We start from the raw sequence: 27,135 nt of genomic DNA on the forward strand, positions 1-27,135 counted from the left end.
ATTCTGTGTTTTGAAAAGCGCTGTGTACATTTACAGCACTTAATGCTCATTAATACACATAGTTCCAAACTTAAATGAATATGCCGTATTTGGTTTATTTAAAAAAAAGTTGTTTCATTCCTTTTTACAAGTCCACTGCAGTTTCATATTTTCTATACAGTGCAGTGAACAATTGCCAAAAGTAAACACTTTAGCAGTTATCAAAGTTCCAAACATGAAATGTTGAGTCACTAACATGTATTTGCAAAATATACTAACTTGTTCAATAATAAACAATGCAGGTATTCTTTAAAATTTAAATGTACTTTTTTTGTGCAATAGGGTAAGGGGCAGTAATTTCCTGTACTGACCTAAACCAGCTTTATCATGTGGAGCATTCAAACTACTTGTGGCAGGAATTATTGTGTGGAAGTTGTCTTCTGAGTGCCTTGCTAGTCTTTCCTGTGTGAGTGATGAGACAAATTTATTAGAAGCTAGAACAAATTTTGCTAGGTGATCCATCATACTGTATTGTAGGGGGTGACCAATTATTATTTGTCAAGGACCATGCTCTAGAGAAAATAATAAAATAATAAAATAGTAATAATAAGTAAATAAAAAGATTTGGGGGTCCATTTGAAAGCATCTGGCGGTCCGGATTTGGCCTGCTGTCCACCTCCACCTGTTGACTGCCCCTGGCATATTGTATTAGCAGCCTTTGATTAGATTTCCCAGAGTTAATCTGCTTGACATTGGTCTGGCATGTGTTTTCACATATCCAATAAAAACAGATATTATTGAAAGTTGTATCTATGAAAATGATAAATAAAATAGCACCCAACAGGAACATATCATGATAAAATACTAATGTAGGGAAATCTTACATTCTCAAAAAACCAGTGCTGTACTGACTTTACACATGTTGAAGTATGAATTGTACAAATTACACAGATGGGAATCAGATGGTTTCGGTTTGTCTGCCCATATTTTTTGCTCTTAGAGTAAAAAAAAAAAAGAGTCATGTAACCTTTTTTTCTTTATGATTAAAAAGACCCATAAGATTTTTTGTTCTCTCTTAAAAGAGGTTTTCTCTCTACTTGTCCTTTACCTGATAAATATGGGTCTTGTCTAGCCTGGAAGATTCTGCAGTAATTAGTGAAATTATAGTCTAGTCTACATTACAGAATTTGTGAAGAATTGAGGTAGCTAACATGATGCTGACCATGCCTTTGCAGTTAGTGAAGACCAGCACAACTCATATTCAGCATCATATCAACTAATTGAACTTCTGTAGTGAAGAGAAGCCCAGTAACATCAGAAAAGCCAAGAAACTGGAAGCAAGCAATAGAGAAAGGGAAAGGATTTTTATCAAGACCATTTAAACCTGTTTTTGCTAATGTCTATTTAACTTCGGTGTCTAATGAACATTTTGGAGAAATGCTGTCTTGGCTAAAAATTCAACACCTCATGCTTTCAATTGTGTATGTGGAAACAGGGATGCCCAGAATTTCAATCCCTGATCTCTCAGGTTGAAAACAAGAAAAAATAAAAGGTGACTTACCAGTAACTCTAATTCCTGAAGAGCCATGTCCGTACATTTGCATCATGAGATGGTGTCCTTAGCATCTCAAGCTTGCAGAACCCTCGTGAAGGCCATGTCTATGGTCCTTTTTTTTAGGGAATGGAAGAGGAAGAATCTTTCAAGTCTAAGACTTGAAATATAAGACTGTGAAAAACAAGACTGGGACTTTTCAGCTTGGAAAAGAGACAACTAAGGGGGGATATAATAGACATCTATAAAATCATGACTGAGGTGGAGAAAGTAAATAAAGAAGTTTTATTTACTCCTTCTCATAACACAAGAACTAGGGATCAGCAAATGAAATTAATAGGCAGCAGGTTTAAAACAAACAAAAAGAAGTATTTTTTCATACAACACACAGTCAATCTGTGGAACTCCTTGCCAAAGGATGTTGTGAAGGCCAAGACTATAACAGGGTTAAAAAAAAAAACTAGATAAATTCATGGAGGATAGGTCCATCAATGGCTATCAGCCAGGATGGGCAGGGATGGTGTCCCTCGCCTCTGTTTGCCAGAAGTTGGGAATGGGCAACAAGGAATGGCTCAATTGATAATTACCTGTTCTGTTCATTCCCTCTGGGGCACCTGGCATTGGCCACTGTTGGAAGACAGGATACTGGACTAGATGGACCTTTGGTATGACCCGATATGGCCGTTCTTATGTTCAAGTCTTTGAACATCAGAGCAAAAAAAGGTTGAAGGTGACAGCACGTGTATATATCTTGCAGGAGACCTTTCCACCAGTAAACATACTAAACTATGAAAGCCTTTTTAAAATAGACTTAATGGGCTAGATCCCCTGATGTGGTGTTTCTGCTTTGCACTGCACTGCTGGTAGAATCTGACCATATAGTCATTTCAGCATGCAAAATGAGGATTGACCACCAGAAGCTGCTAGAGCCTTGTCTACACTAGGACTCCCACTGGGAACAGCAGTGTGAATTTTATTATAAACTTCCATAGTGTAGAAAAGGCCTTAAACTGGTTTCACCTCTGACTTGAGCAGAGTTCTTCCTGGCTATACCACTGTAAATCAGAGAAGACCCAGGCCTAAAGTTTGCCATAGATATTATAAAGGAAATTATGTATAGTTAGCTTGTAGCAGTACATATGACATTACAGAATGCCCATCCAGTGTCTCTAGACTTTTAAAGTGCAGAAAAAGCAGCAGACAATTCACTGAGCAAAAATGGCAATTTAATGATAAATTAGACTGATGCTTTTAAAAATAAACAGACATAAAAAGTTATTCTGATTTCAATTTTCCAACCCGCTGATTAAACCACTTCATATTCCTGGATTGGTCTCTATCATCAGAGCCCCCTACCAACTCTGGGGTATATTTCAGTTGACATCCTACATTGTCTCACTGTCACATTTTAAAAAAATAATATGGACTTTGCCAATCTGCTAAAATATTCTGTGAACTATTTTTAAGAGCTAAGACATACTATGTTAACAGTAGTGCATACACTAACGTCCCTATCCAGTTCTGTGTACATTGCAGTCAATGGGAATTTTACATTGACTTCCATGGGAGCAAGATTGGGCCCTAAATTGTTAGAGAATATAAAGAAATGAAGGTTTCCTGTCATATTCTAGACCAGGGATCAGCAACCTTTCAGAAGTGCTGTGCCGAGTCTTCATTTATACACTCTAATTTAAGGTTTCGCGTGCCAGTAATGCTTTTAATGTTTTTAGACGGTCCCTTTCTATAAGTCTATAATATATAACTAAACTATTGTTGTATGTAAAGTAAATAAGGTTTTAAAAATGTTTAAGAAGCTTCATTTAAAATTAAATTAAAATGCAGAGCCCCCCGGACTAGCAGCCAGTGTGAGTGTCACTGAAAATCAGCTCATGTGCCGCCTTTGACACATGTGCCATAGGTTGCTTGTCCCGGTTCTAGACACAACCCCTTTTACTTATATCTTTTTTATAACTAAATGTATATGCAGCAGAAAATGTAACAATCAGCTTATCACACTCTCTGATTAACCAGCTTGTATATAAAATGTTTTACAGATGGCTTTACAGTACATAATCTAGCCAGGGCCATCAGATGCTTGGAAAGGTCACTAACAGATGATCTCATATACTTACACATTGCTTCATCAACAATGAACCAGATTTATATGCTAGCAGGCTCAACGTATAATGCAGCTGAACATACGGGTAGTTTGAACAAATCAACATTGTGTTTTCTGCTCTGGGTGTATCTGTGCAAATGCAGACAAGTGAGAAATAAATATGAAAGAACTAAAATAAATGTGCACTAATAGTGGGAGTTTTTACCGTCCCCCTCAACCTTTTTTTGCTCTGATATTCAAAGATTAGCAACAGAACTGTGACCTCACTCATCATGGGCACCACGTGGACAAATGCTTAAAGAAGAATGATTAAAAAAAAAGAAAATAAATAGAACATTTGAATCAGGTTTGGGATGTTAAGTAGAGCAGCTCTCCTGGCACATCCCTCTCCAACCCACTCATCTTCTCATTGCACCAACACAGCACCACAGACTAGATTTTGCAACAAGCTAAGCACTCACAACTCCTTGAGAGCAGAGATATTCAGCATCTCTCAGGATCAGGCTACAAAACAAGCTCAGTTCACAGAAAGGGACGTCAGCAAGATGAGAGGGAGCAGGAGATGCTGCCACTTAGGCTCAGCTCCCTTCATGGCAGTCTGAGTAGGATTTCTGCTCTTTTCATTCCCTGCAGGGCAATAATCAAAGAGGATGATCTCACCCTGAATTTGGATAAATATTATTATATATATAAGATGCAGATCACAACACAACATGATTTTTGTACTTTGTTACAGTTTCTAAGAAACTGAACTGCAGAAAATAGTACAAATTTCACCAGAAAAAGACATTAAGAAAGCAGCCCCCTTGGCCCTCCTGAGCTCCTACAACTGCTAATTATCCAGTGGGGGCACTTAATCCTTGATAATGCCCACATAATAGCTAAGAGAGTCATACTCAGCTCATCCTCTGATGTCCAAATATATGTGCTTGCCAGACTCAGACTCTTAGGAATTGTATAAATTTTGTGCTGTTCGAAGACTAGTTCCCTGGCTTTCAACTTCATTCCAGGAGAAAAGAAGTGACCATGAAGCCAAATTGATCCACACACAAGAGAGGGAAGTGAATGTCCCATTTCCATTATGAGGAATGTCCCCACACAGTAGTGATGGAGAAGGGAGACACTCCCCTCAACGCACATGGGTAGTATAACAGATACTGCAACCACATGCAGTAGCGTTGGGAACCATTGTATTAACTTTACAAAGGTTATGTGTATCATTGCAGGATAGGGATTGTAGCCTATTTCATGAAGGACTATTACCACAGCTCTTCCAGGAACTAAAATCTGTGTGTGTGTGTGTGTGTGTGTGCGCGCATGCGTGCGTGTGTGTAAAAGAGAGACTGTATACAGCTGCAGGGAAGTACCTCCTCCGGGGGTGGTTTGCATATACTGGTTCAAACTGGTACAAAGGACCCAAAGAGACCAATGAAAGGGCTTCTGGTACAAAAGACTGAGTTTAACCTGACAGAAGGGCCTTCATTTTGTTTCAACAAATGGACACGATCTTATGTCCAAGGAGAGGCCAAACCTTCTGGAAGTAAGGTTGCCAGGTGTCCAATTTTCAATCAGAACACCCGGTCAAAAAGGGACCCTGATAGCTCCGGTGAGCACCGCTGACCGGGCCATTAAAAGTCTGGTTGGTGGCGCAGCGGGGCTGGCAGGCTCCCTGCCCTGCTCCATGTGGCTCTCAGGAAGCAGCTGGCATGTCCAGCTCCTAGACAGAGGGGTGGCCACAGGCACTCCATATGCTGCCCCCTCTCCAAGTGCTGGCTCCGCAGCTCCCATTGGATGGGAATCACTGCCAATGGGAGCAGTGGGGGCTGTGCCTGTGGGCGGGGGCAGCATGCAGAGCACCTTGGCCATGCCTCCACCTAGGAGCCAGAGGAACATGATGCCGCTTCCCGGGAGCCACCTTAGGTTAGCGCCACCTGGAGCCCATACCTCTCACCCCCTCCCACACACCAACTCCTGCCCCAGCCCCGAGCACCCTCCTGCACCAAAACTCCCTCCCAGAACTCGCATCCCTCCTGCACCCCTCATCCCTGGCCCCACCTGAGCCCACACTCCCAGCCGCAGCCTTCACCTTCTCCCACACCCCAGCCTCCTTCCCCAGCCTGGAGTCCCCTGCTGTACCCTGAACACCTCATTTCTAGCACTACCCCAGAGCCCTCACTCCCTGCCCCTATTCCCCAGCCCAGAGCCCCCTCTTGCACCCCAAACCCCTTATCCCCAGCCCTACCCCAGAGCCTGCCCCCCAGCCAGAGCCCTCACATCCTCCTGTACCCCAACTCCCTGCCCCAGGCTGGTGAAAATGAGCGCGTGAGTGAGGGTGGGGTAGAGCGAGCGATGGAGGAAGTGGGGATGGAGTGAGTGGGGCAGGGCCTTGGGGAAGGGGCAGGGAAGGGTGTTTGAAATTAGAAAGTTGGCAACCCTATCAGGAAGGGTTGGAAGGACTTGAACCTGCCAGGATCCCCAAAGCCTGAGGAGTGACTTCTGGTACATTTAAATATGCATTTAGATCTTTTATTTTTTTTGTTTTCTCTGCATATTTTTATCCTTAAATAAAGTACTATGTTCTGGAAGAACTGTTTGGTCACTTATAAGCACTGGCTTACATTGGTCACAGCTCCTGGAGAGAAAGAAAAGCATAGGGGCTGGACATTAGTCAGGCTAGTGAAGAGATAATCACAGTGCAACTGCAAGGGGGCAGCAAGGCTAACCCCTTGTCAGGAGATTGAGGGACGCAGATCCCTGCCCAGAGAAAGGTGACGGACAAAGGCCTGAGCCCCAAGAGAGTATTCCTGGAGCAGACCATGGAGGATGGGGGCAGGGAGCAAAGGTGCAGTTCCCTGAAATTGTGACATGTAGCATCTCTCAATTTCACCTCTCCAGCCTCCTTTATCTGGGAGGTGGGATACAACAAAGGTTTTGGCTCAAGATCTGCCCCTTTCTTCTTCTTGGGGGAGAGGGAGGGGATCACATGTAGTGTGGTTACTACAGCCCTAGCAATCTAGTAATGACTGTAGACTGCAACAGCCCAGTAGAGAAGAGGCAGCGAGACAGATCTAGCATATGGAGCTGCAGTGCAGGGGAGAAACTAGGTGAACTTTCACCCCCAGGCAACCTCTTTCATTCTCAAGCAGGGGAGACTTGGGTTGATCTACTATTTATGTCCTATACAAACCATCCACCTCCTGCTCCAGTATCCAGCTTCTCATGCCTGCATGGATACCTTGAGCTGGATAGGGTTTCAAAACCTTATTTTCAGAGGCGTTGAGTACCACTGACTTCAACTGGAGTTTGGTGTACTCAGCAATTCTGAAAGTCAGGCCCCTAGCACTAAAGGAAGCAATGTTTTGAAATTTGAAACTTAAAGCACACTAAGTGAATGTCATTAACTAGCATAACCCTAACATGATTTAGCTTGAGATGGAGTGAACAGTACAACATCCATAAGTGAAAAATAAGTTTTTATTCAGATGTTTAGTGGTAAGTCATTATTTTTCAGAGATTTTTATGTACTAAACTTAAACATACAAAATGGGAAGTAAAAAAAGAAAATGCTGGGTTAAAATCTTACTGACTCTTGATGTGTCAGTAGTTCTCCTGGATTTACTGAAACGCTTGATGTTACAATGTCTTATTTCGCGTGCTACCTGATTTCCTTTACAGAAAATGCTCATTCTTCAGTGGAGATAAATGTGGTCATGAACATGGATGCTATGATTTAGTAAATAAATAGGAGAAAGGAAAACATAAAAGTACCCCTCTCTAATATAAAACATATTTCTAGATTTTACTTCTTGCACATAACTAAGGTTCTGATCTAGCTCTCCCTGAAGTTTGAGAGGCTTTTCACTCATTGCATCTGGCATCAGAGTTATTGAATTTTATATTAGTTGGGGGTACCAAGTTTGGACAGAGAAAATTCTTGCACCTAAGTTACAACATCTCAGAAGCCATGAACTTCACTATCCCAGGTGGCTTATTCAATTTCCAATTTTCACCGTGACTTTTGGCTTTTCTCTTGTGTATGTGTAAAATTCAGTTGGGTTGCTTCATTTGGAGAGAAAGTGTGGCTTGCAGGTAGATTGCCGATAGAGAAGGGATGCACTTAATGCCCTCATGCCTTTCAGATGTCATTAGAAAAGCTCTAGCCCGTCTAGTGGTCTTTAATCTGGGCCCCCTCTGGGTAAGTATTACACACGGTGTGTACTAAATTGGAAAATTTTCCAGAAGGCACTAAGTCTGAACACAGTGTGTAAGCAGATGATGTTACCACATACAAAACCAACATACGATATTTTTGGTGGGGTAAATGGGAGAAAATATGGGAAGAGAAAGTTAGCAATGATGCAGAGAGGCTATAGTTGGACAATGTCGTTAATTGCCCACAAGGCACAGTGGGAAAGAGTAAAGAAGGCTCTCTCCTTCTTGATGAGTCTATGCTCTCCATACATTCTTTCCATATATTATATCTTTATGTTTGTACATACACATCAATGAATTTAAATACGAGATAAAACAAAGAATTAGAAATTTATTTGAAATAACAGGTCTATATTCAGAAGTCTATGCTGTCATTTTCATAAACTATATTAGACTTTACCATGCATCACTTCATTGTTTAGATGTGAGGCAGTAAAAGCACAATGTTGGGGCATCTTGATTTACTGTAGGTTTTCTGGATCTCTCTGAAAGGTTACTTCCTTTCCTTCTTTTTAAAAGGCAGCTCACATCTGAAAAAATTTATGAATTTATGAGGGTCAGTTGTTCTAACTGACACAGTTAAAATGTATTTGAATTTATGATTTACAAGTTGGCATTACACACACACACACACACACACACACACACACACACACACACACACACGTAGAACAAAAATGATAACAATGGCCATATACAACTCCAGAAAAAGAATTGGTCCCAGAAGGGTCAGACATATGCTGATCAGTTTAAAACTATTTTTTTCTTGTTTAGTTAGACTGTTTAAAGATAATGCATGGTTTCCAAAGGCTCATGGTTCAGTATAAATGGTCCACATCTGACTATAGTAAATGCCAAAAGACACGAGATGTTTACTAAACATGTAACAGAAGGATGCCCGTAACCCTGGGCACCATTAAAATCTGTATAGCTGCATTTTGCAAGGAATTATCATTATGCTTGACTTCTAGGGAAATATCTGAATACCACAATAAAGTTAATTAGGCAAAAGGCAAAAATTGTGGCAATATTAATAGTGACCACAGTCGATAGTTCAGAAAGTGGATCACATTTCCATACAAATGACCGATATATTTATTGCAATGTGATATATTTCACCTACCATGTATTTACACGCATGAACCAGAGACAAAAAATGGACACGGATATTAACAAAAGCCTTGGCCTGCATTCCTTATGCACCCAAAACTCTTACAGAAGACAATGGGAATTTTGAGTGTTCAATGAATGCAGGATTAGGAATACTACAAAACTTTGCTTCTTTTGGAGGCTTATTACAGATTAATACAGATTTTGCATTGATTTTCTTTGGCTTTAAATTAGTGTCCCTTTTAGTTACATGTCTACAATACAAAACAACAAACAAAAACCTACTACAAACCAACCAGGTAAAAAACACTGGCCAAAAAGTGTAGCTGTTGCTTCATTACAAAACTATGGTGCAGAATGATGTTTGAAACTGGTCAGAATGTAAGAATTGTAATAGCAACGAGAAGTATATACCATAGGTGTGACTGCACTTGTTGCTTCTCCTGCACTATAGAAAAATTAAAACTAAATAGGCACTTGTTTCCTTCCATAGTAGGAGACCACTCAATGTAAGTAAGGGTGACAGAATAGACCCTTACATGAATGTTCTCCAGTGTAGCAACTGTGTGACATTTACAGCCAAAGGCCCTGATTCAGGGCAGCACTTAAACACATGCTTAACTTATCAATGTCAGTGGAACTTGAGCACATGCATAAACGCTGCACTGAATCAAGGCTTTAATATAGCAGTGAGTTTCTTTTTCATTACATTCCCACGCTGAATTTAAACTAACCTGGCCCTTCTCTCCACAACTATCCTAATACCTCCCTTCCCCTCAAGTTTTAAAAAGTAAATGGGCATAAAAATAAATACAATCATCTACGAGTATATAATAAATATGCTACTAAATGGGAGAAAAATATATTGCAACATAAGGCCCTGTAGTGCTGCACAATCATGAAACACTTCAAAATCTTCCAGATATCCTAAACACTCTCCCATTGTACAACACAGTTACCACTAAACAGATCAAACTTCTATTACATTAAATATTTGAAAATAGAAGTGTGGTAAATGCACAGAAGAGTTTAATTGTGTTCCACCATCTTTGTTGAACACCATATACATGTTCTGTCACTGATCCAACTTTGCTTGGTTATGAAGCACAGTTTAAAGTTTTAAAAACACCTCTCATAACTATAGAATTCCTTCCGATTTACAATTTAACAAGTGTCCATATTGACTACTAGCACTATCTTTGAGAGTAAGACAAATTCAGAAATTCTGTTGCCTTCGTTTCTTTGCGTCCATTGCATCCAGGATAGGCTGCCTCTTCGCTGTGTATCTTTGACGAAGCTCTTCAATTTCTCGTTCCATCATAGGGTCCAAAGCCGTTAACCTCATTTGCAATTCTTCTAAACTTAGGTTTTTTAACTGTAAACAACAAACAGTAAAGCAAAGCGGTTTAATAAAATTGCTTCCAACAACAAACAAAAGATTGATAACTAATCATTAGTTTAATTTACCTTGGCAAAGTGAAAAAAGTATAAAAAATAGCAACTAGTGCAGTAGCACGAAAGTACATACAGTCCCATTTACATCTGATTCAAAGCAGTTTCTGTATACCCTGCAAATAGACATATACCTTGTGTTGAATCAGATTGTAAAAAGCATGCGTGTTAATTTATGGACGTAATTCCATGGATATGATGGTATCCAGGATAATTACCACACTCAATCAAAAATGACTGGTTGAGCTACAGTCTCCCGTGGAACCCTAAAAATAAGATAGACAACATCCACAAATAGTACTATGCCAGATAGTCAAGGTAAGAATTAATACTGATAAGAATTAAAAGGCTCTTGTATTCCTCAATGGATCACTGCCATATCTACACAGGGCAAACTGTCAAAAGAGTGTATAAATAATACATGCCAACAACATCCTGAGTTCATAGGAAGGAGTTAATTATAATCAACCTCTTTTTTTTCTAAGCAGCACATTAACATTTTCTCAGAATGTTGAACGGGTCATTAATTGCTCAGGACTCCTTTAAAAAATTAATAATAATGAGGCTATTTACAAAGAAATCGACTCATTTGCATGCTGACTGGTGTGACTAACCAAAGCTGGATTCGTGCCAACCAGTGGGGCATTGCAGGCATGACTTCCCATGCCTCTGCTTGCCGGAAAGAATCCACAGTTCATAGCTTCATAACTGAAAACAAATAATCGTGAAGTTCATTTTTATTGGCCTGAGGCAGCAAGATGTCTTTTTGCCCTTCACATTCCTGTCAGAGTCCTTTTTGTGCCATCTGCACTTCACTGGTTGTGAAGATTATCACCACAGTTCAGATGGCAGAAGGAATTTAATGAATTGCATAAAGCCCCATCCTAAGGGACAGTCTATAATTTGTCTGAATGTAAGCAAATGTTCTGACATGCTCAACAAACACACCACCTAACAATTGTCTAAGTCAGAAAAAAAAACGAAAACATTTTCTGAATCAGCCTGTTTATTAGTCAATATTGAGTTCATGAATCCTGGGCAATTTTCCATCAATACAGTGTAATCTATTTTCCTTGGGGAATAAAATAGTACTTTTGATCACTCTATCAGCATCTGAAGCATACAAATTAACAACACTGCTATTGCTATATACAGTCCATCTCCCTATGTTAGGACTAGTACTAATACACTATATCACACATAGTAGTAAAAAAAATAGAGTGTCAGAACTTTAATTAGACACAGAGAGAACTGGAGCAGAGACTAATAAAAAATCATAAACAAAAAACACAGCAAAACAAGCAGTATGTCATGCAAGACAATTCTAGCATTAAAGTTTCTGTGAAAATGAGACATTAAGGAAGAGTTACTGATTAGGGTAAATCCTGCCCCCCTTCCCACACCTCCACAGGGACAAAGGGTCGTATGATAGCAGAATAGCTACAATTCTGCCTTTTCTTCAGAAAGAGCCAGGTGGAGGATACCTGTAGCCCCAAGCCAGACTGCACATCCCAGTGTGCCTTGAACCAAGCTCTAACCAAAGGAGTCATTTGGGGCCAACAGATCTTCAACTATGAAAATCCAAGGCTGCAGCACTGGCCACGGAGCACCCTATATGTGCTCTGCCGCCTGTTGGCTAGGATTCTTTTCCCAGCTGCACATCTCGCTACTTGGGCTTCCACTGAGGGAAAGAGTTTCCCCTACATTCTAGTTGGATAAGTTGCTCTGCCCTACTTTCAGAAAGGGGCTGGAGGGGGAAATGGTCACTATTGCCAGGCCACCAAGACATCCATTAATTTAGGGGGAAAGAGAGAAGCAGCTTTTGTTTTATTGTTTTTGTTAACTATTAAATGGAAGTGGCATATTAAAAATCATGTGAGTTGGACATTCTTTAGGGAGCAAGATTGGGATGGGTGTTCAATGTAAAGGGATCTAGGGTACAATGTAGAGGGTTTATGGCCCTAATAGGCATGTATTCAACGGACTCCAAAGAAGTGCAGGAGCTAAGGGGGCACACGAAGTTCCTATTTTTTTAAATTCTCCTTAACGCTTCTTTTTGAAACCCATTTGTGAGAGGATGGAGAGCTTTGGAGATCTGGAAAAGTGAAGGAACTACTTGATGGGATCCAAGTATAATTTCTTGCCTGTAGGGTGTACCTTTTTTTTCAGGACAGACCTTTGTGAGGTTTTCATATGATCTTTACAGTCTGCCTTGGCCCTGACTTGGGTACTCAGCTGCCTTCTCTGGATAGTCACTATAAACACACCAAGAGGATTTGGGTCTCTTTATCTATCATTTGAGACTGGTCATCTACTGCTGTACAAAAGATTTTGTACACCCGGGCAGGGAGAAATGTGATGGGTGCATTTTTATTTAAATCTCAGAAACAGAACAAGGAAACAGAAACAAATGCATCTTGATGACCACAGGCAGTTAAGCTGGAAATTACAGATTTGAAAAAAGTGAATTTCAAGAATCCAAATTTCCAAAGAATGAGGGATTTCAGAATGATCTCAGTCAGGTCACCGAAGGGATCTAATCCATTAGAATACTTGTGTGTTTCAATGGATACCACTCTGAACACTGGAAGGGAGAAGTGAATATAAAAAAAGCAAGGCACTTCATGTGAAAAAAGAAAGCAGAATTGGCTTGTATCTGACATCAGGTGCGCTGAAGCAGGCATGGCCATAGAAAAGCTATTGTATCAGTGTTTACAGAATTCTCTATAAAACAATCATTTTGTCATGCTATCCCAAACTGCTAAGTATCATTCTAGAGACAAGATGGGACATCTGTTGGTGAGAGAGACAACAAAAGATATTACCTCACCCATCTTGTCTCTCTAATATCCTGGGACCGATATGGCTACAACAACACAGCATATAACTATCATTCTGACCTTTATATAAGCTTCCTTGGTTAACTCAAAGATAGTTACTTCTTGGCTTCCATCTATACTAAAGGTACTACATAGCATACCTAACTACCTGCCAAGGCCCAAACGTGTGATACGACATGGGACAAAGATGCTAAGTGAGGTACATAAAAAATTAGCCATGCAGAAAACTTAAAATGTTGAGGGATTTGTTCCTTTAGGGTAACTAACTTCCTATTGTCTCAGTAACCTGGTTCATTATATCTGATGCAAGCAATTTTCAACAATGAAAGTAGGGGAACACCTAAATTGTGTGGAATATATGTAACTGTGGGATTAAAATGAGTGACATTCCACAAAATGAAGTATGCTGTGCATTATGTTATTTTTAACACATCACTTCACTGATGTCTCACAGAGGTCTTTCAACCTCATTTTACTCAGAAGTAATTCAGTTTACATAGTTTTATTTTGCTTCTCCTTTTTTTAAAATTATGGGAAACATTTCATGAAATTTCCCTCTGGGTAAAAAGCAAACTGAATGATCAGCAAAGTCTGAAGAGATCAACCGAGGGAGGCAGAAAAAGGTTCTTCTATCAAGATTACTGTAAACATTATTTATACAGGATTAGGCAGAAATCCTGTTTTCTGTTGAATAGAGCCTTGTGTGATTAAGCAGTGTATTGCTCTACCTGATAAAAAAAATTCCTTGAGCAATTACTTTACAGTGAAAAAACTCTAAGAAATTGAAACCATTCTAATTTTTCACTACTGTTACAAGAGAGGATAACTCTGAATGGAAAAGGCTTACATTTTGCAAGATACTAATTAAAAGGTAGTTAAACAGGAAATATTTCCTTTTGATTCCAACTCTAAAAGCAATGGCGGTGGATGCTCTTAGTTTAGTTCTAACTGCAAACAGCTCACAATTTAAATCACCATAAGTAATTTACCATGTAGTTTGCTGTTGAGGATCTCCTAAGGCTACCAACATCAGCAGGAACAGAAAGGAATTCTTATGCATTGAGCCATGAAGGCCATAGGAAACCAAAAAGCCTTTAAATTACATTTTGATAGCTTTTAAAATGCTGATAAACTCTAGGAGCTCAGTAATCAAGACAGGCTCGTTTAGCTTCTTAAATCTGAGGACAATAGAATGTTCATTTCCCACTAGGGTTGCCAGGCATCCAGTTTTCGCCAGAATGCCCAATCGAAAAGGGACCCTGGTGGCTCTGGTCACCACCACTGACCAGGCTGTTAAAAGTCCGGTTGGTGGTGCAGTAGGGCTAAAGCAGACTCCCTGCCTGCCTTGACTCTGCGCGGGTCCTGGAAGTGGCCGCCATGTCCGACTCTTAGGTGCTGGGGTAGCCAGGGAGGCTCCGTGTACTGCCCCCGCCCCCAGTGCCGTCTCCATAGCTCCCAGTAGCTGGGAACCATGGGAATTACAGGGGCAGTGCCTGTGGGTGCGGGCAGCGTGCACTGCACAGAGCCATCTGGATGCCACTGTGCCTAGGAGTCGAACATGGCAGATGCTTGCAGGAGCTGCGTAGAGCTGGGGCAGGCAGGGAGCCTGCCTTAGCCCTGCTGCGCCGCTGACTGGGAACCACCTGAGGTAAGCGCCGCATGGCTGGAGCCCACAGCTTGAACACCCTCCTCACCCCAACCCATTGCCCCAACCCTGAGCCCCGCTCCAGCCCACCTTGCCTCCTGCACCCCAACCTCTTGCCCCACCCCTGAGACTCCTCCTGCAAGGGTGTTCGGTTTAGTGCAATTAGAAAGTTGGCAACCCTATTTCCCACCAATCCCAGTAAAATAAAACTATTTTTTCTTTTCCAGGATTGTCTGTCCACAGTCCAGCAACTGATGGACTGAATCCTCCTGCTGCTAACCTCAATGAATGGGGATTCTGGTAAAGCATCACCGCCCTGCTGTAACTCTCCACAATGCTAGCTAGTTTATCATTTGACTGTGGTAAACAACAGTTCAAATTAGTACAACTTGCAACATTAGGACTGCATTGTGTACACACACACACACACACACACACACACACACACACACACACACACACACACACACACACACACACACACACACACACTCTTATAATAGGGAAGATATGGACTTGTAGGTATGTAGTCTTTAAGAAGAAAAATTAGCATATAGGACACTTTTTCTTTTCTCCCCTATATGGCATATTTGCTAATCCCAATAGCCACAGGGAAAGTCACTAACAATGCAGAAAAGCAATGGGGAAGGAATGAAGGAAAGAGGTATCCATGGTGAGATTATATTAAATAATCTATTCTACAGCATGAAGCACTCTCAAGACACATTACTGCCAATAAATAAATAAATAATAAAAAATAATTAGAGGGCCAGGGCCAGAGGGCTCTGTTCAGGCCATTTTGCTCTGTTCCTTTTGGTGCAAAGTAGCCAGATTTTGGCTATAAAGAATTCTCCTTGTGGAAAGCAATTGATGTAATGCAACTGACACCTGTTCCTACACCAGCCTCCTCCTCTCCCTGGCATAGGGGGCCTGCTGGTGGAAGGAAATGTCAGAATCGGAGCCTGGTGGAGGGGAGCTATGCTACACCAATCTTCTCATAGTATAAGCTTAGACTGCTTTAAGACAGGGTGGGGCTGTCCAGCAAAGAGTCACACAGCCATAAATAGTTCCCTAAACACCCACTTCATCCTGAGCTGAGTGGAGTATCTAGCGCCAGCCTAGAGCATTTAGTGAAAGTGTGCATTATGGACCAGGACATTTCTCTCTATTTTTTCCACTAAGGCATATGGCTTTTCCACCCACAATTCAGCTCTAGATTGCACTGAATGTACATTAAGTTTTATTGTGCAGAAGGAAGGTCTTTTATTTTATAGGTTTCCAATAAGCAGTGGTATACAAACTTTGCAATGGAACTCTAGAGAATCTTCTTCCCCTGATAGTGGATTGGATGAGCCACACGAAGGGCATTTGTACAAAACATTTAGTTTGCTTTTAAATTCTTATTGCTTTCTGATGTCCAATTTATGCCAGGCTCTCACGTTAATGGGATGGACTGGGACAGGAGGTTAGTAGGTTAGTTTTTAGACATGAAAAAGGTTGTTTTAATCTTGGCACCACTAATTTGACAGTATCTTTAAACTGCTTCATCTCTGGGAGAGATAGGCCTGGCTGCATTCCATATATTCCCCCCAGTCAACCTGTCATAGGAGTTTGGAGTAGAGGAGGGTGGGGAATGGTGGCACACTGAATCTTGGGCTTTGCAGACAGGTGGCTAATTAAATTACTTTGCAGAGGGCTGCAAATTTGCTTGCATCTGCCTTGATCTCCCAACTTGTTTGTGACAGGCTCCAAGAAAGCCTGTGTAGCCGTTTACTGCCCACATAGAGGCAGAACATTTGAGAGGGATCCAGGCAGAGTAGGTTCTACTGGAAACTCCAAATGCTAACCATTCTGTGACTCCCTCTGTACTTACTGTCAAGACAATGCAGTGGATCAACTACTGGACTAGCAGATGGTCTCATGGGAGAAAAGGCTCTGGTTTTGTTTTTTTGATATTTGGAACAACTGAAGAGCTTGAAAAAATAAAGACCTTAAAATATTATTCGTAACATTCATGTGTCAGAAAGATTTGGGCATGATCAAATTACAACAGGAGCGAACATTTTGATGAAAATTGGTACAATGTGTGGCATAAAATGATAGAACAAACAAACAGTCTATTTTATTAATAATGGCATTGGATTCTGAAATTAAACAGAGGAGGTAGGAAGGCCCTGAGCAGATTTGAAAAGATACCAATTAAAATACAAAAGAGCTTTTCCAAAGCCCTGAACAAACGCAACTTGGGTATTCTTCAACAGTTATTTAGCTAAAGCTTCAGAATAAAGATCCTCACATACCACAACAATAGAGGGGATCCTCATGCAAGGTCATGCAGGAAACCTGTAGCAGAACAGAGTATCTCGAATCCCAGGCTAGACCATCCTTCCTTGCAGGATGATGCTGGCATGGAAATTCTTTAGGTGCCACACCAGAGTCTGAAGTCCTACTCTCTAAACATGACATCTGCCAAGAGACAAGGAATAATTGTTGCCAAGTCAAGGAATTTCTAAGGGACACTAGATAGTAGTTGGCAAAATCATGGGCATCAAGTGTTGGTGTCATGTGAGCTTGCTGGACTACAGCACACTTCAGCAAGGTCAGAAGATTGTCTTCTCTGCAGAAAACATTGATTTTCTTGGTCATTAATGGGCCCAGCCATTCTTCACCAGCCATAAGGAAGAGGGATCTCTCTCTTCTCATAGTGACCCCAGACATCCCTCAGAACTTCCAGGGCTTCCATTTGTGTGATTGGATCAAACTCTCAAGGAAAGTGAAACAAACATTTTTTATCACTGTTTTAATATAATGTCTTGTGTCCCACCAGAACCAGCTTCAACTGGATCAGTGGTTTTTTCAGTGAAGCAGAATGAGAGCTCTTTTCAGAGAGTAATTCTTCCCTCTTTGGCTGGGTGAAGGTAAGCTGCCAGGCTGACCTAAACTATTGCATGTTCTGGAATACAGTCCCAGGTGTTTGCTGTCCTGGACAAAAGCCCCCGGGGAGTAGTTCAGGCCAAAATGGGAAGTGTGCAAATAGGTATGCCTTCTTCCCACAGGTATTAGAACTCTCTTGAAATAAAAGCTAAGAGGAGAGCAGTAAAGTGGTACCTAGGTCCCATTTTCAGAGTCAGTAAGCAGCAGGCATTTCAGTGTGCGGATCTTGACTGCTGGCTTGTCAGCAGTTTCTGGCACAAGACCCAGACGTGAGGAGGTCTCAGCAGGTCACATCATGCCATAATTCATAGTGAGGGGGCCTGGGAGACAGGAACTAGGGGCGGGGGGGAGGGGGTCACTTGATTCCACTTGGCCAGCATATATCGAGGGCATCCAAACTTTTCAGGGGATGAAAGCCACAGTTTTGGTGGATGTAGCTCACTATAGTATTAAGCTACCCTTGACAACTAACAGGTAAATAAAAGCTCTGTGATGTTTTCAATATGCTAAAATTAGATTTTATTAATAGCTTTCATATTGCATGAGTTATCGGAGCAAACTTTCAGTCCATCAAATTAAATGATGGAACACTGCTGTTACACTGGTGAGATGAAAACAAGAAAATGCTTTTTCAGGGTTTAAATTGTTAATAAAATAGATATTCAAATAAAAAATAATCTGTATAAAGTTTGCTGTGTTTACTTGAAAAAACACATTCTTCCTAGCAACTGTTTAAATGAATCTTACAGATGCTACATGCCTTATTAAAGGCCTTTGATTGAAAAAATATGGCTTGCTAATACTGTATTCTGAGTCATCTATTTTCCCATCTGCTAGCAATTCTTACAATATGAACTATCAACAGAATGGCTAACAACAATAATTTTCTATGGCAATTGCAACAGGGGGTTGCCTACAGCACTTTCTAAGATTTAACCAATGCATGCCTTAGATTATTTTATGTTGTTAGTGGCCTCAAGTAACAGACACTCTTCCTTTCGCTCCATCTCGCCATTATAGTTGATTCCTTTATTTCTGTTGAGCAGAGTCTGTTTTTGTTTTATAGAGTGTGGTCCACTGAGGACTCTATACTCATTTCTACCAATATTAAAGGCTGGATTTGAGCCAGAGTCTAAGAGGTCAAAGGTAGGCCTGTAAAAGCAGCAAAGAATCCTGTGGCACCTTATAGACTAACAGAGGTTTTGGAGCATGAGCTTTCGTGGGTGAATACCCACTTCCTCAGATGCATCACATGCATCTGAGGAAGTGGGTATTCACCCACGAAAGCTCATGCTCCAAAACCTCTGTTAGTCTATAAGGTGCCACAGGATTCTTTGCTGCTTTTACAGATCCAGACTAACACGGCTACCCTCTGATAAAGGTAGGCCTGTTTATCTTTTTGTCTAATGTGCAAACCTAGGGCCAAATCCTGCTCACCTTACTCACGGAAGTAGTCACATCAGTCTTGGCTACACAAGGATTTTTTCTTTTCAGATTTTCCATATTTGCTACCAGCAGTGTAGCAATTCTGGGAACACTGGTGTAGGCAAGGTGCCAACAACTGCTAGCATTTTAAGCACTGTATCATGTAGTCCTGCTCTGAGCAGGGTCAGACAGTGTGCTGCGTGAAACACCAATGGCCACTTGGAGCTCTGTCTACACTGGCATTCCCACATGATCATCAGTGGTGCTGCACCAGCTCCAGCACTGGTGGGAAATCTTAGAGGGGAAATATAGACATAGCCATTGACTTTGATGGGTTTGAAACACTGGTGTCACTGAGGGCATAATTTGAAGACATGGGGTTGCACAGGTGTAATCAAGGACCTAATTTACCTCACTGAACTTTTATTATGTGAGAGGGAAAGAACCCTGGCTTGACTGTCAAAGCCCAAGCTGACTTTGCAGGACTGGCAGTTAAATTAAACATATTTTTGTTGACACAAAAAACACTGAGGCACAATTAACAGGGGACCCAATTTATGGCATTTTTACAATGTCATTTCTCAGGGCAGGGCCCCCATTTTAATGTTCCATGCTTAATTTCTGTATTCAGAGGCACAACCTTTCCTATTCATCAGACTAATATAGGGATTGGTAACCTTTCAGAAGTGGTGTGCCGAGTCGCGTGCCAGTAATACATTTTAATGTTTTTAGAAGATCTCTTTCTAGAAGTCTATAATATATATTAAACTATTGTTGTATGTAAAGTAAGTAAGGTTTTCAAAATGTTTAAGAAGCTTCATTTAAAATTAAAATAAAATGCAGAGCCCCCCAGACCGGTGACCAGGACCTGGGTAGTGAGTGTGCCACTGAAAATCAGCTTGTGTGCCGCCTTCAGCACGCGTGCCATAGGTTGCCTACCCCTGGATTAATACTTTAGAACGTCCAATACTGAAAACAGCATGTATGGAAGCTAAACTGATAATCATGCTTTTCTGGCTCTAGATTGCTTTTCTGTAGCTTTCTCCAAAGTGCTGACCACCAGGGGAAGAACTGGAGTTGCTTTCTACAATACCCTATGTGTAATATTACAGCTGTGCGCACCTATGCTGTATACTACACATACAGCAGTATTGCCAAACCCAAGCATTCACAAATATCACACGTCTGCTCCGCCAAAATTATGGGATTTTTAAAAATAATAAACGTTGGGTTCTTTTTATTTGCCTTTTGATTTTTGAGACTTAGGCGTACACTTGGGTCACATTTTCAAGCCTTCCTCTGCAACTCTGAAGGCTTGGAAACTTACTATTTTTTAAATCATGAAAGCAGGGACCCTCAGACTCTGGTGTTTTTTTTCAAACTCAAGCTCCTAAAGTCAAGATTTGTCACTAAATATCAAGAAATCATAAGTGTAGTGTAATGTAGTGTAGTTGCATGCAGCTCACTGCTAACACACATTAAAAGACAGAAGCTTTATGTACCGTTCGATCTACCCTACGGTAACTAAATATCATTTATACTGGGCTTATCATCCTGATATGAGCGCCACACAGTTGAGAGATTTGTAACTTTCACTAAGAGGGATCAAGGGAACCTAGAAGTGGTTGTGTATGTAAGTAACATACACTGCAAACCCATGTCTGTAGACTACTGTGAGGCATTAAAATAAAGTAGACTTGCTCCTATATTAACTCCAGTTGTCTGCCTCCATCATTGCATTTAACATCATATAGCACTTTTCTAGATTCTCGCTCACTTAGTATAACTACAAAGCTTATGGACAAGATATTTTTAATCACGTTAAGTAATAAAAATCCACTGTTTAAATCACTTTGGGATAAATTCTGCAGCATGCTGAAAATTTAGCTTTTAGTAATTAACTAAATTGCAAGGGATACAACTGAGTTGCTCCAAAGGGAAGGTACAAAGAGGTACAAGATATAAGCAAAACAGGAACTTATTTTGCTCTTCCACTTATGTACAGTATATTACATGCTTACTTTTGAGTCTGCTGAAGCATGTTATTTTGATTTTGTTTAGAACTGCATTGTCTATCACAGACATTTTTCAGAATGATGTTTTAGCATTACAGTGTTATACCTCAAGCAGAAATTCAAAGTATGAAATGCCTTGAGCGAGCACTAGTCTTACGAACTGAACTCTGCACAACAATTCATGTGATTATCTACATCAGCAATCTCTTGAAGGTTTTTTGGATACAGTTTGAACAATTTTTTGAAAGTATTATACATTTGTGAACAAAAACTCCAAACAGAGGAAATTATTTAAAAGGTCTGTGAAGACCCTCCATCTTGATACTCAGATCATAATACTTAACTTTGAGATATACACATAGCTGCTATCAAAACCAACAGCAAAAGCAATTATCACATCTGATATGAAAATATGTAGGATTTTCTCTTAGAATGTTCTTATGGTATAACTAAAAAAAGCATAACAAACTGTTCCAATAACTTAAAGAAGCAAAAGATAACAAGCTTCAAAGAAAACAATCAAGAATTAAGAATACAGAACCATCATTAATTTAGATAGCAATTCTTCAGCCAGACGTTTTTAGAGTTGGATGAGTATCACCACAAAATAGCATTTTATCTCTGTTAGTGAAAAAATTAAAATCTTTCTTTCTTTCTCTAGGGCATGCAGTGTTGTTGCCATCTCAGTCCAAGGATATTAGAGAGACAAGGTGGGTGAGGTAATATGTTTTATTGGACCACCTTCTCTTGGTGAGAGAAACAAGCTTGAAAGTTTGGCTCTCTCACTAAGATAAATTGGTCCAATAAAAGATACTACCTCACTCATGTTCCCTCTCTAGGGCAGACATTTTAAATTGTCTTTCAATGTCCTCAGCTATTAGCTCAGCTGTCACCACTACAGTTTAATATAATTCTTTATGTGTTTATAAACACACCCTATCACAGTTCAGAGAAGTGCTGTGATCATTCAACTCTGTGAATAAACATTGCTATCCAAAAGCTCTGTGGGGCCGATGCATTTGCTTTTGATTTATAATGAGCGGGACATTTGCTTGTAAGGATGAGATTGGTAGCCATTTTTTAAATTTTCTATTGTTTTCAAAGGCGGAAAAGATTTTCACATCCTTTTAAAATGCCATTCATCCACATGTAAACACATTTTATGAGCTGACTTACCAGCCTCATCATAACCTAGTAGAGCCTAGAAGAATTAATTCTGTCTTTGCAAGCAGAGATTTCACTTTCACTCACTTCTGATTTGGGAAGTTATGGCTTTATAGCTCTTCATGTGGTGATCACTACTATTAAAATAGGAGTTGCCCAAATCAAATCTCATAACAGCTGTTAGACTGTAAATTCTTTCAAGTTAGGACCATTTCTTCATGTATGTTTTATACATTTTCAAGCACAGTTATCACACAATATTTCTATAAAAAGCAACAAAGAGACCTATGGCACCTTATAGACTAACAGATGTATTGGAGCATAAGTTTTCATGGGTGAATACCCACTTCGTCAGACGCACGTGGTGGGGTTCTGCCTCTGGAAATTTCCACCAGGTGCGTCTGATGAAGTGGGTATTCACCCACAAAAGCTTATGCTCCAATACATCTGTTAGTCTATAAGGTGCCAAGAGACTCTTTGTTGCTTTTTACAGATCTAGACTAACACGGCTACTCCTCTGATACTTAACGATATTTTTACTTTACAAAGAAATGTTGAATTACCTTCTCCCCCTCACCAAGTCCTAGAAATCAATTAAAAAAAATAGAAATGTCCACTCTATTTATCGGATTTAATATTTTGAAATACAGTAATTATCTAGAAGCTAATTAAAGTTATAAAGAATCCAAGATAAAATGCTGGGGTTTAAAAGAAAACTAACCAGTTACTAAAGACAACTAAGGATCCGTATACTACATATGACATTATTTAAAACCATATTATTTTACTTTCACTAATAATTCCATTTTGATTAAGAAAGTTGGATTTTAAAAGTAGACAGGAAAATGTAAACAGATTTAAAAAAGAATCACAATTTTTTTGTGACAACAAAATTTCAGTCCCTTTACATCTAGATATACCTCAAAGTTGCTATTACTGAAACCTGATAGAATGATTAGCATGACTGGAACATTAAAATCAATGGTTATAATCTATTTAGGAATGATTGAGTGGGCAAAAGGGGGAGCGGCAGTATATGTAATAAATGGCATTACCTGTTTCCAAGTTACTGATAATTTGGAAAAAATTATCTTGAATGCTTATGAATCAATGACCTAATAGATATAGCACATGATGGGGTATATGTGTCTGCTACAGATCACTACATCACACTCGGGAACAGGATGATCACCTTTTTGTGCACCTCTCTACAACATATAGGAAAAAAAGGCTGAATGATCATGGGGAACTTCAATTTGAGCGACATACGTTAGAAGTCTGATGCTGCTAGTATTAAAATATCCTTGGAATTTCTAAACATTACAGATGACAATCTCCTAACTCAAAAAGTGTTGTATTCCACATGGGGGAATTCTGTATTAGACCTTGTTTTCACAGATGAAGATGAACTGATCACAGAACCAAAAAATTAATGGTAATTTAGGTACAGGTGATTTTGACTTTATCACACTTATGATGTATAACAGCATAAAGTCCAGACCAGTAATATATACTGTGACAAAGTTCCACCTCTGCCTTGGTGGGTCTTGTGCTTATTGGCGGATTTGCTTGCCTCAGACATGCATCTGACGAAGTGGGTATTCACCCACGTAAGCTCATGTTCCAAAACGTCTGTTAGTCTATAAGGTGCCACAGGACTCTTTGCTACTTTTACAGATCCAGACTAACATGGCTACCCCTCTGATACTTGCTTGCCTCAGAGATTCATGGCAGCCCTCAGTTTGGCCACTTTTGCTAGTGGCTCAAACCTGCTGTCCACTCAGCTAACCTCACCACTGGCCAGCATGGGGGAAACTGAGTACAATCCCCACAGTCTCTGTGTCCCACCTAGTGGATCCGGAACAGGCCAGATCCGTTTCCAATTTAGACCTTCCCTTCTGATGTTTCTCACAGAACAGGTCAACTCTTCCTGTGTCGGATCAGGAGTGTGGGGATGGGGGGAACCCAGGCGCACCCTCTACATCGGGTTTCAGCCCAAGGCCCTGTGGATAGCAGCTGTCTACAATGTTCCTGTATCAGCTGTGTGACAGCTACAACTCCCTGGGCTACTTCTCCATGGCCATCCCCCAGCACCTTCTTCATCCTCAGTGCAGGATCTTCCTCCTGAAGTCTGATCATGCTTGAACTCTTCACTCCTCCAGCAGCACGCCTTCTCACTCCCTGCTCCTTGCTCGCCCCCCTTACTAACTGACGGGAGGTCCTTTTTAAACCAGGTGTCCTGATTAGCCTGCCTGCCATAATTGATTCTAGAAAGTTATTAATTGGCTCCCGGTGTCTTGATTAGCTTGCCTGTCTTAACTGGTTCTAGCAGGTTCCTGACTGCTCTAGGGCAGCCCCTGCTCTGGTCACTCAGGGAACAGAAAACTGTTCATCCAGTGGCCAGTATATTTGCCTTCTACCAGACTCCTGTACCCCACTGGTCTGGATCTGTCACAATATATATATACTTGTTGCTTGAATAGGGCCAATTTCACATAGCTGAAAACAATTACCAGCCAGATCATCTGGGAGGAAAATGTAATCAGAAAAATGTGAAAGATAATTGGGAATAATTTAAAGAACACCTTATCAGATGCCCTAAAAGCTACAATCCCACAATTGAGGAAGAAGGCCGTGTTGGTTAAAAAACCAATCTGGTTTAGAGAGGAAGTGAAAGCAGCTATAAAAAATAAAAAATGATATATAACAAATTAAAGAAAGTGGAAGCTGATAATAATGAATATAAATCAGAAATTGGGAATTGTAGAAAACAGATAAGGGAAGCAAAGGGACACAAGGGGAAATCTATAACCAGCAGAGTTAAGGACAATAAGGAGTTTTTAAAATACATTAGGAACAAAAAGAATCCTGACAATGGTATGGGTCCATTAGTAAACAGAAATGGCAGAATTATCAATAATAATGCAGAAAAGGCAGAAGTATTCAATAAATATTTCTGCTTGTATTTGGGGGAAAAACAGATGATATAGTCTCATCATATGGTGATAATACTATTTCCATTCCACTAGTATCTCTGGAGGATGTTAAACAGAAGCTACTAAAAGTTAGACATTTTTAACTCATCAAGTTCAGATAACATGCATCCAAGAGTTTTAAAAGAGCTGTATGGGGAGCTCACTGGACCATTAATGGTGATTTTCAGTAAGTCTTGAAGCACTGGGGAAGTTCCAGAAAGATAATGTTGTGCCAATTCTTAAAACAAGTAAACAGGCCGACCAGGATAATTACATGCCTGTCCATCTGACACTGATCCCAGGCAAGATAGTGGCGTGGTGATATGGGACTCGATTAATAAAGAATCAAAGGAGAGTAATCTAATTAATGCAAACTAACATGAATTTATGGAAAATAGATACTGTCAAACTCGCTTGATAACTTTTTTTTGATGAGATGACAAGTTTGGATGATAAAGGTTACAATGTTGACACAGACTTCTTTAAGATGTTTGACTTGGTATTGCAGAACATTTTGATTAAAAAAAGTAGAATAACATAGGACACATTAAATGGATTAAAAATTGACCAACAGGTTTGAAAATGAAACAGCAAACGGGAAATCGTCATCAAGTGGGTGCGATTTCAGTGAGGTCCCACAAGGATTGATTCTTGGCCCTATGGTACTCAACATTTTTCATCAATGATCTGGAAGAAAACAAAATCACTGAAAGTTTGCAGATGACGCAAATTGGAGGAATAGTAAATAATGAAGAAGATGGGTCACTGATTCAGAGAGATTTGAATTGCTTGGTAAACACAGCATAAGCAAATAATGTGTGTTTTAACAATGCTAAATGTAAATGTATACATCTGGGAACAAAGATTGTAGGCCATATTTACAAGGTGGAGGACTCTATCCTGGGAAGCAGTGACTCTGAAAAAGATTTGGGTGGATAATCAGCTGAACATGAGCTTCCAGTGTGATGCTGAGGCCAAAAGCGCTAATGCACTCCTTGGATTCATTAACAGGGGCATTTTGAGTAGGAGTAGAGAGGTTATTGTACATTTATATTTGGCACTGGTGCAACTGCTACTGGAATACTATGTCCAGTTCTGGTGCACACAATTCAAGAAGGTTGTTGATAAACAGAAGAGGGTTCAGAGAAGAGCCACGAGAATGATTAAAGGATTAGAAAACATGCCTTATAGTGAGAGATTCAAAGAACTATAGCTATATATCTTAAAGAAGAGGTTAAGGGATGACACTTAAGGTATAAGTATCTCCATGTGAACAAATATTGAATAATGGGCTCTTCAATCTAGCAGAGAAAGATTTTTAGCTGGAAGTTAAAGCTAGATAAATTCAGACTGGAAATGAGGTATAAATTTTTACCAGTGAGGGTAACAAACCATTGGAACAATTTACCAATGGTGGTGATGGATTCTCCATCACTGGCCATTTTTAAATCAAGGGTGGATGTTTTTCTAAAAGATCTGCTCTAGGAATTTTGTAGGGAAGTTCTATGGCCTGTGTTATAGTGGAGGTCAGACAAGATTATCTCAATGGTCCTTTCTGGCCCTGGAATCTATGAAGGCACAACTTAAGAGACAGCAACTAACTTGGAGACTGTCTAACCTGAATAACACAGAGTAAGAAAAATGCAATCTTATACTGAAAACCTTAGTGTACATCTTAGCTGTTCTAGAAAACAATTACAGAAGTTAATCTCA

General features: G+C 40.2%; 1 protein-coding gene across 3 annotated transcripts in view; it reads right to left on the reverse strand.

Annotated features, from left to right (window-relative positions):
* Positions 1-7,106: 7,106 nt before the first annotated feature.
* The window catches only part of STK3 (serine/threonine kinase 3), a 287,562-nt gene continuing 267,533 nt past the window's right edge, over positions 7,107-27,135 (reverse strand). For 2 of the 3 annotated variants that reach the window (XM_030553550.1, XM_030553552.1), the window contains exons 11-12: positions 10,205-10,347; positions 7,107-8,392 (exon numbers count right to left, since the gene is read on the reverse strand). In XM_030553550.1, the coding sequence (XP_030409410.1) occupies positions 8,356-8,392; positions 10,205-10,347 (180 nt within the window). In that variant the 3' untranslated portion in view covers positions 7,107-8,355. Of the gene's footprint in view, positions 10,348-27,135 lie in introns of all 3 variants that reach the window. The other variant, XM_030553551.1, reaches the window with a different exon arrangement.

The sequence above is a fragment of the Gopherus evgoodei genome, chromosome 2 (genome assembly GCF_007399415.2).
Source record: "Gopherus evgoodei ecotype Sinaloan lineage chromosome 2, rGopEvg1_v1.p, whole genome shotgun sequence".
NCBI classification, from domain to species: Eukaryota; Metazoa; Chordata; order Testudines; family Testudinidae; genus Gopherus; species Gopherus evgoodei.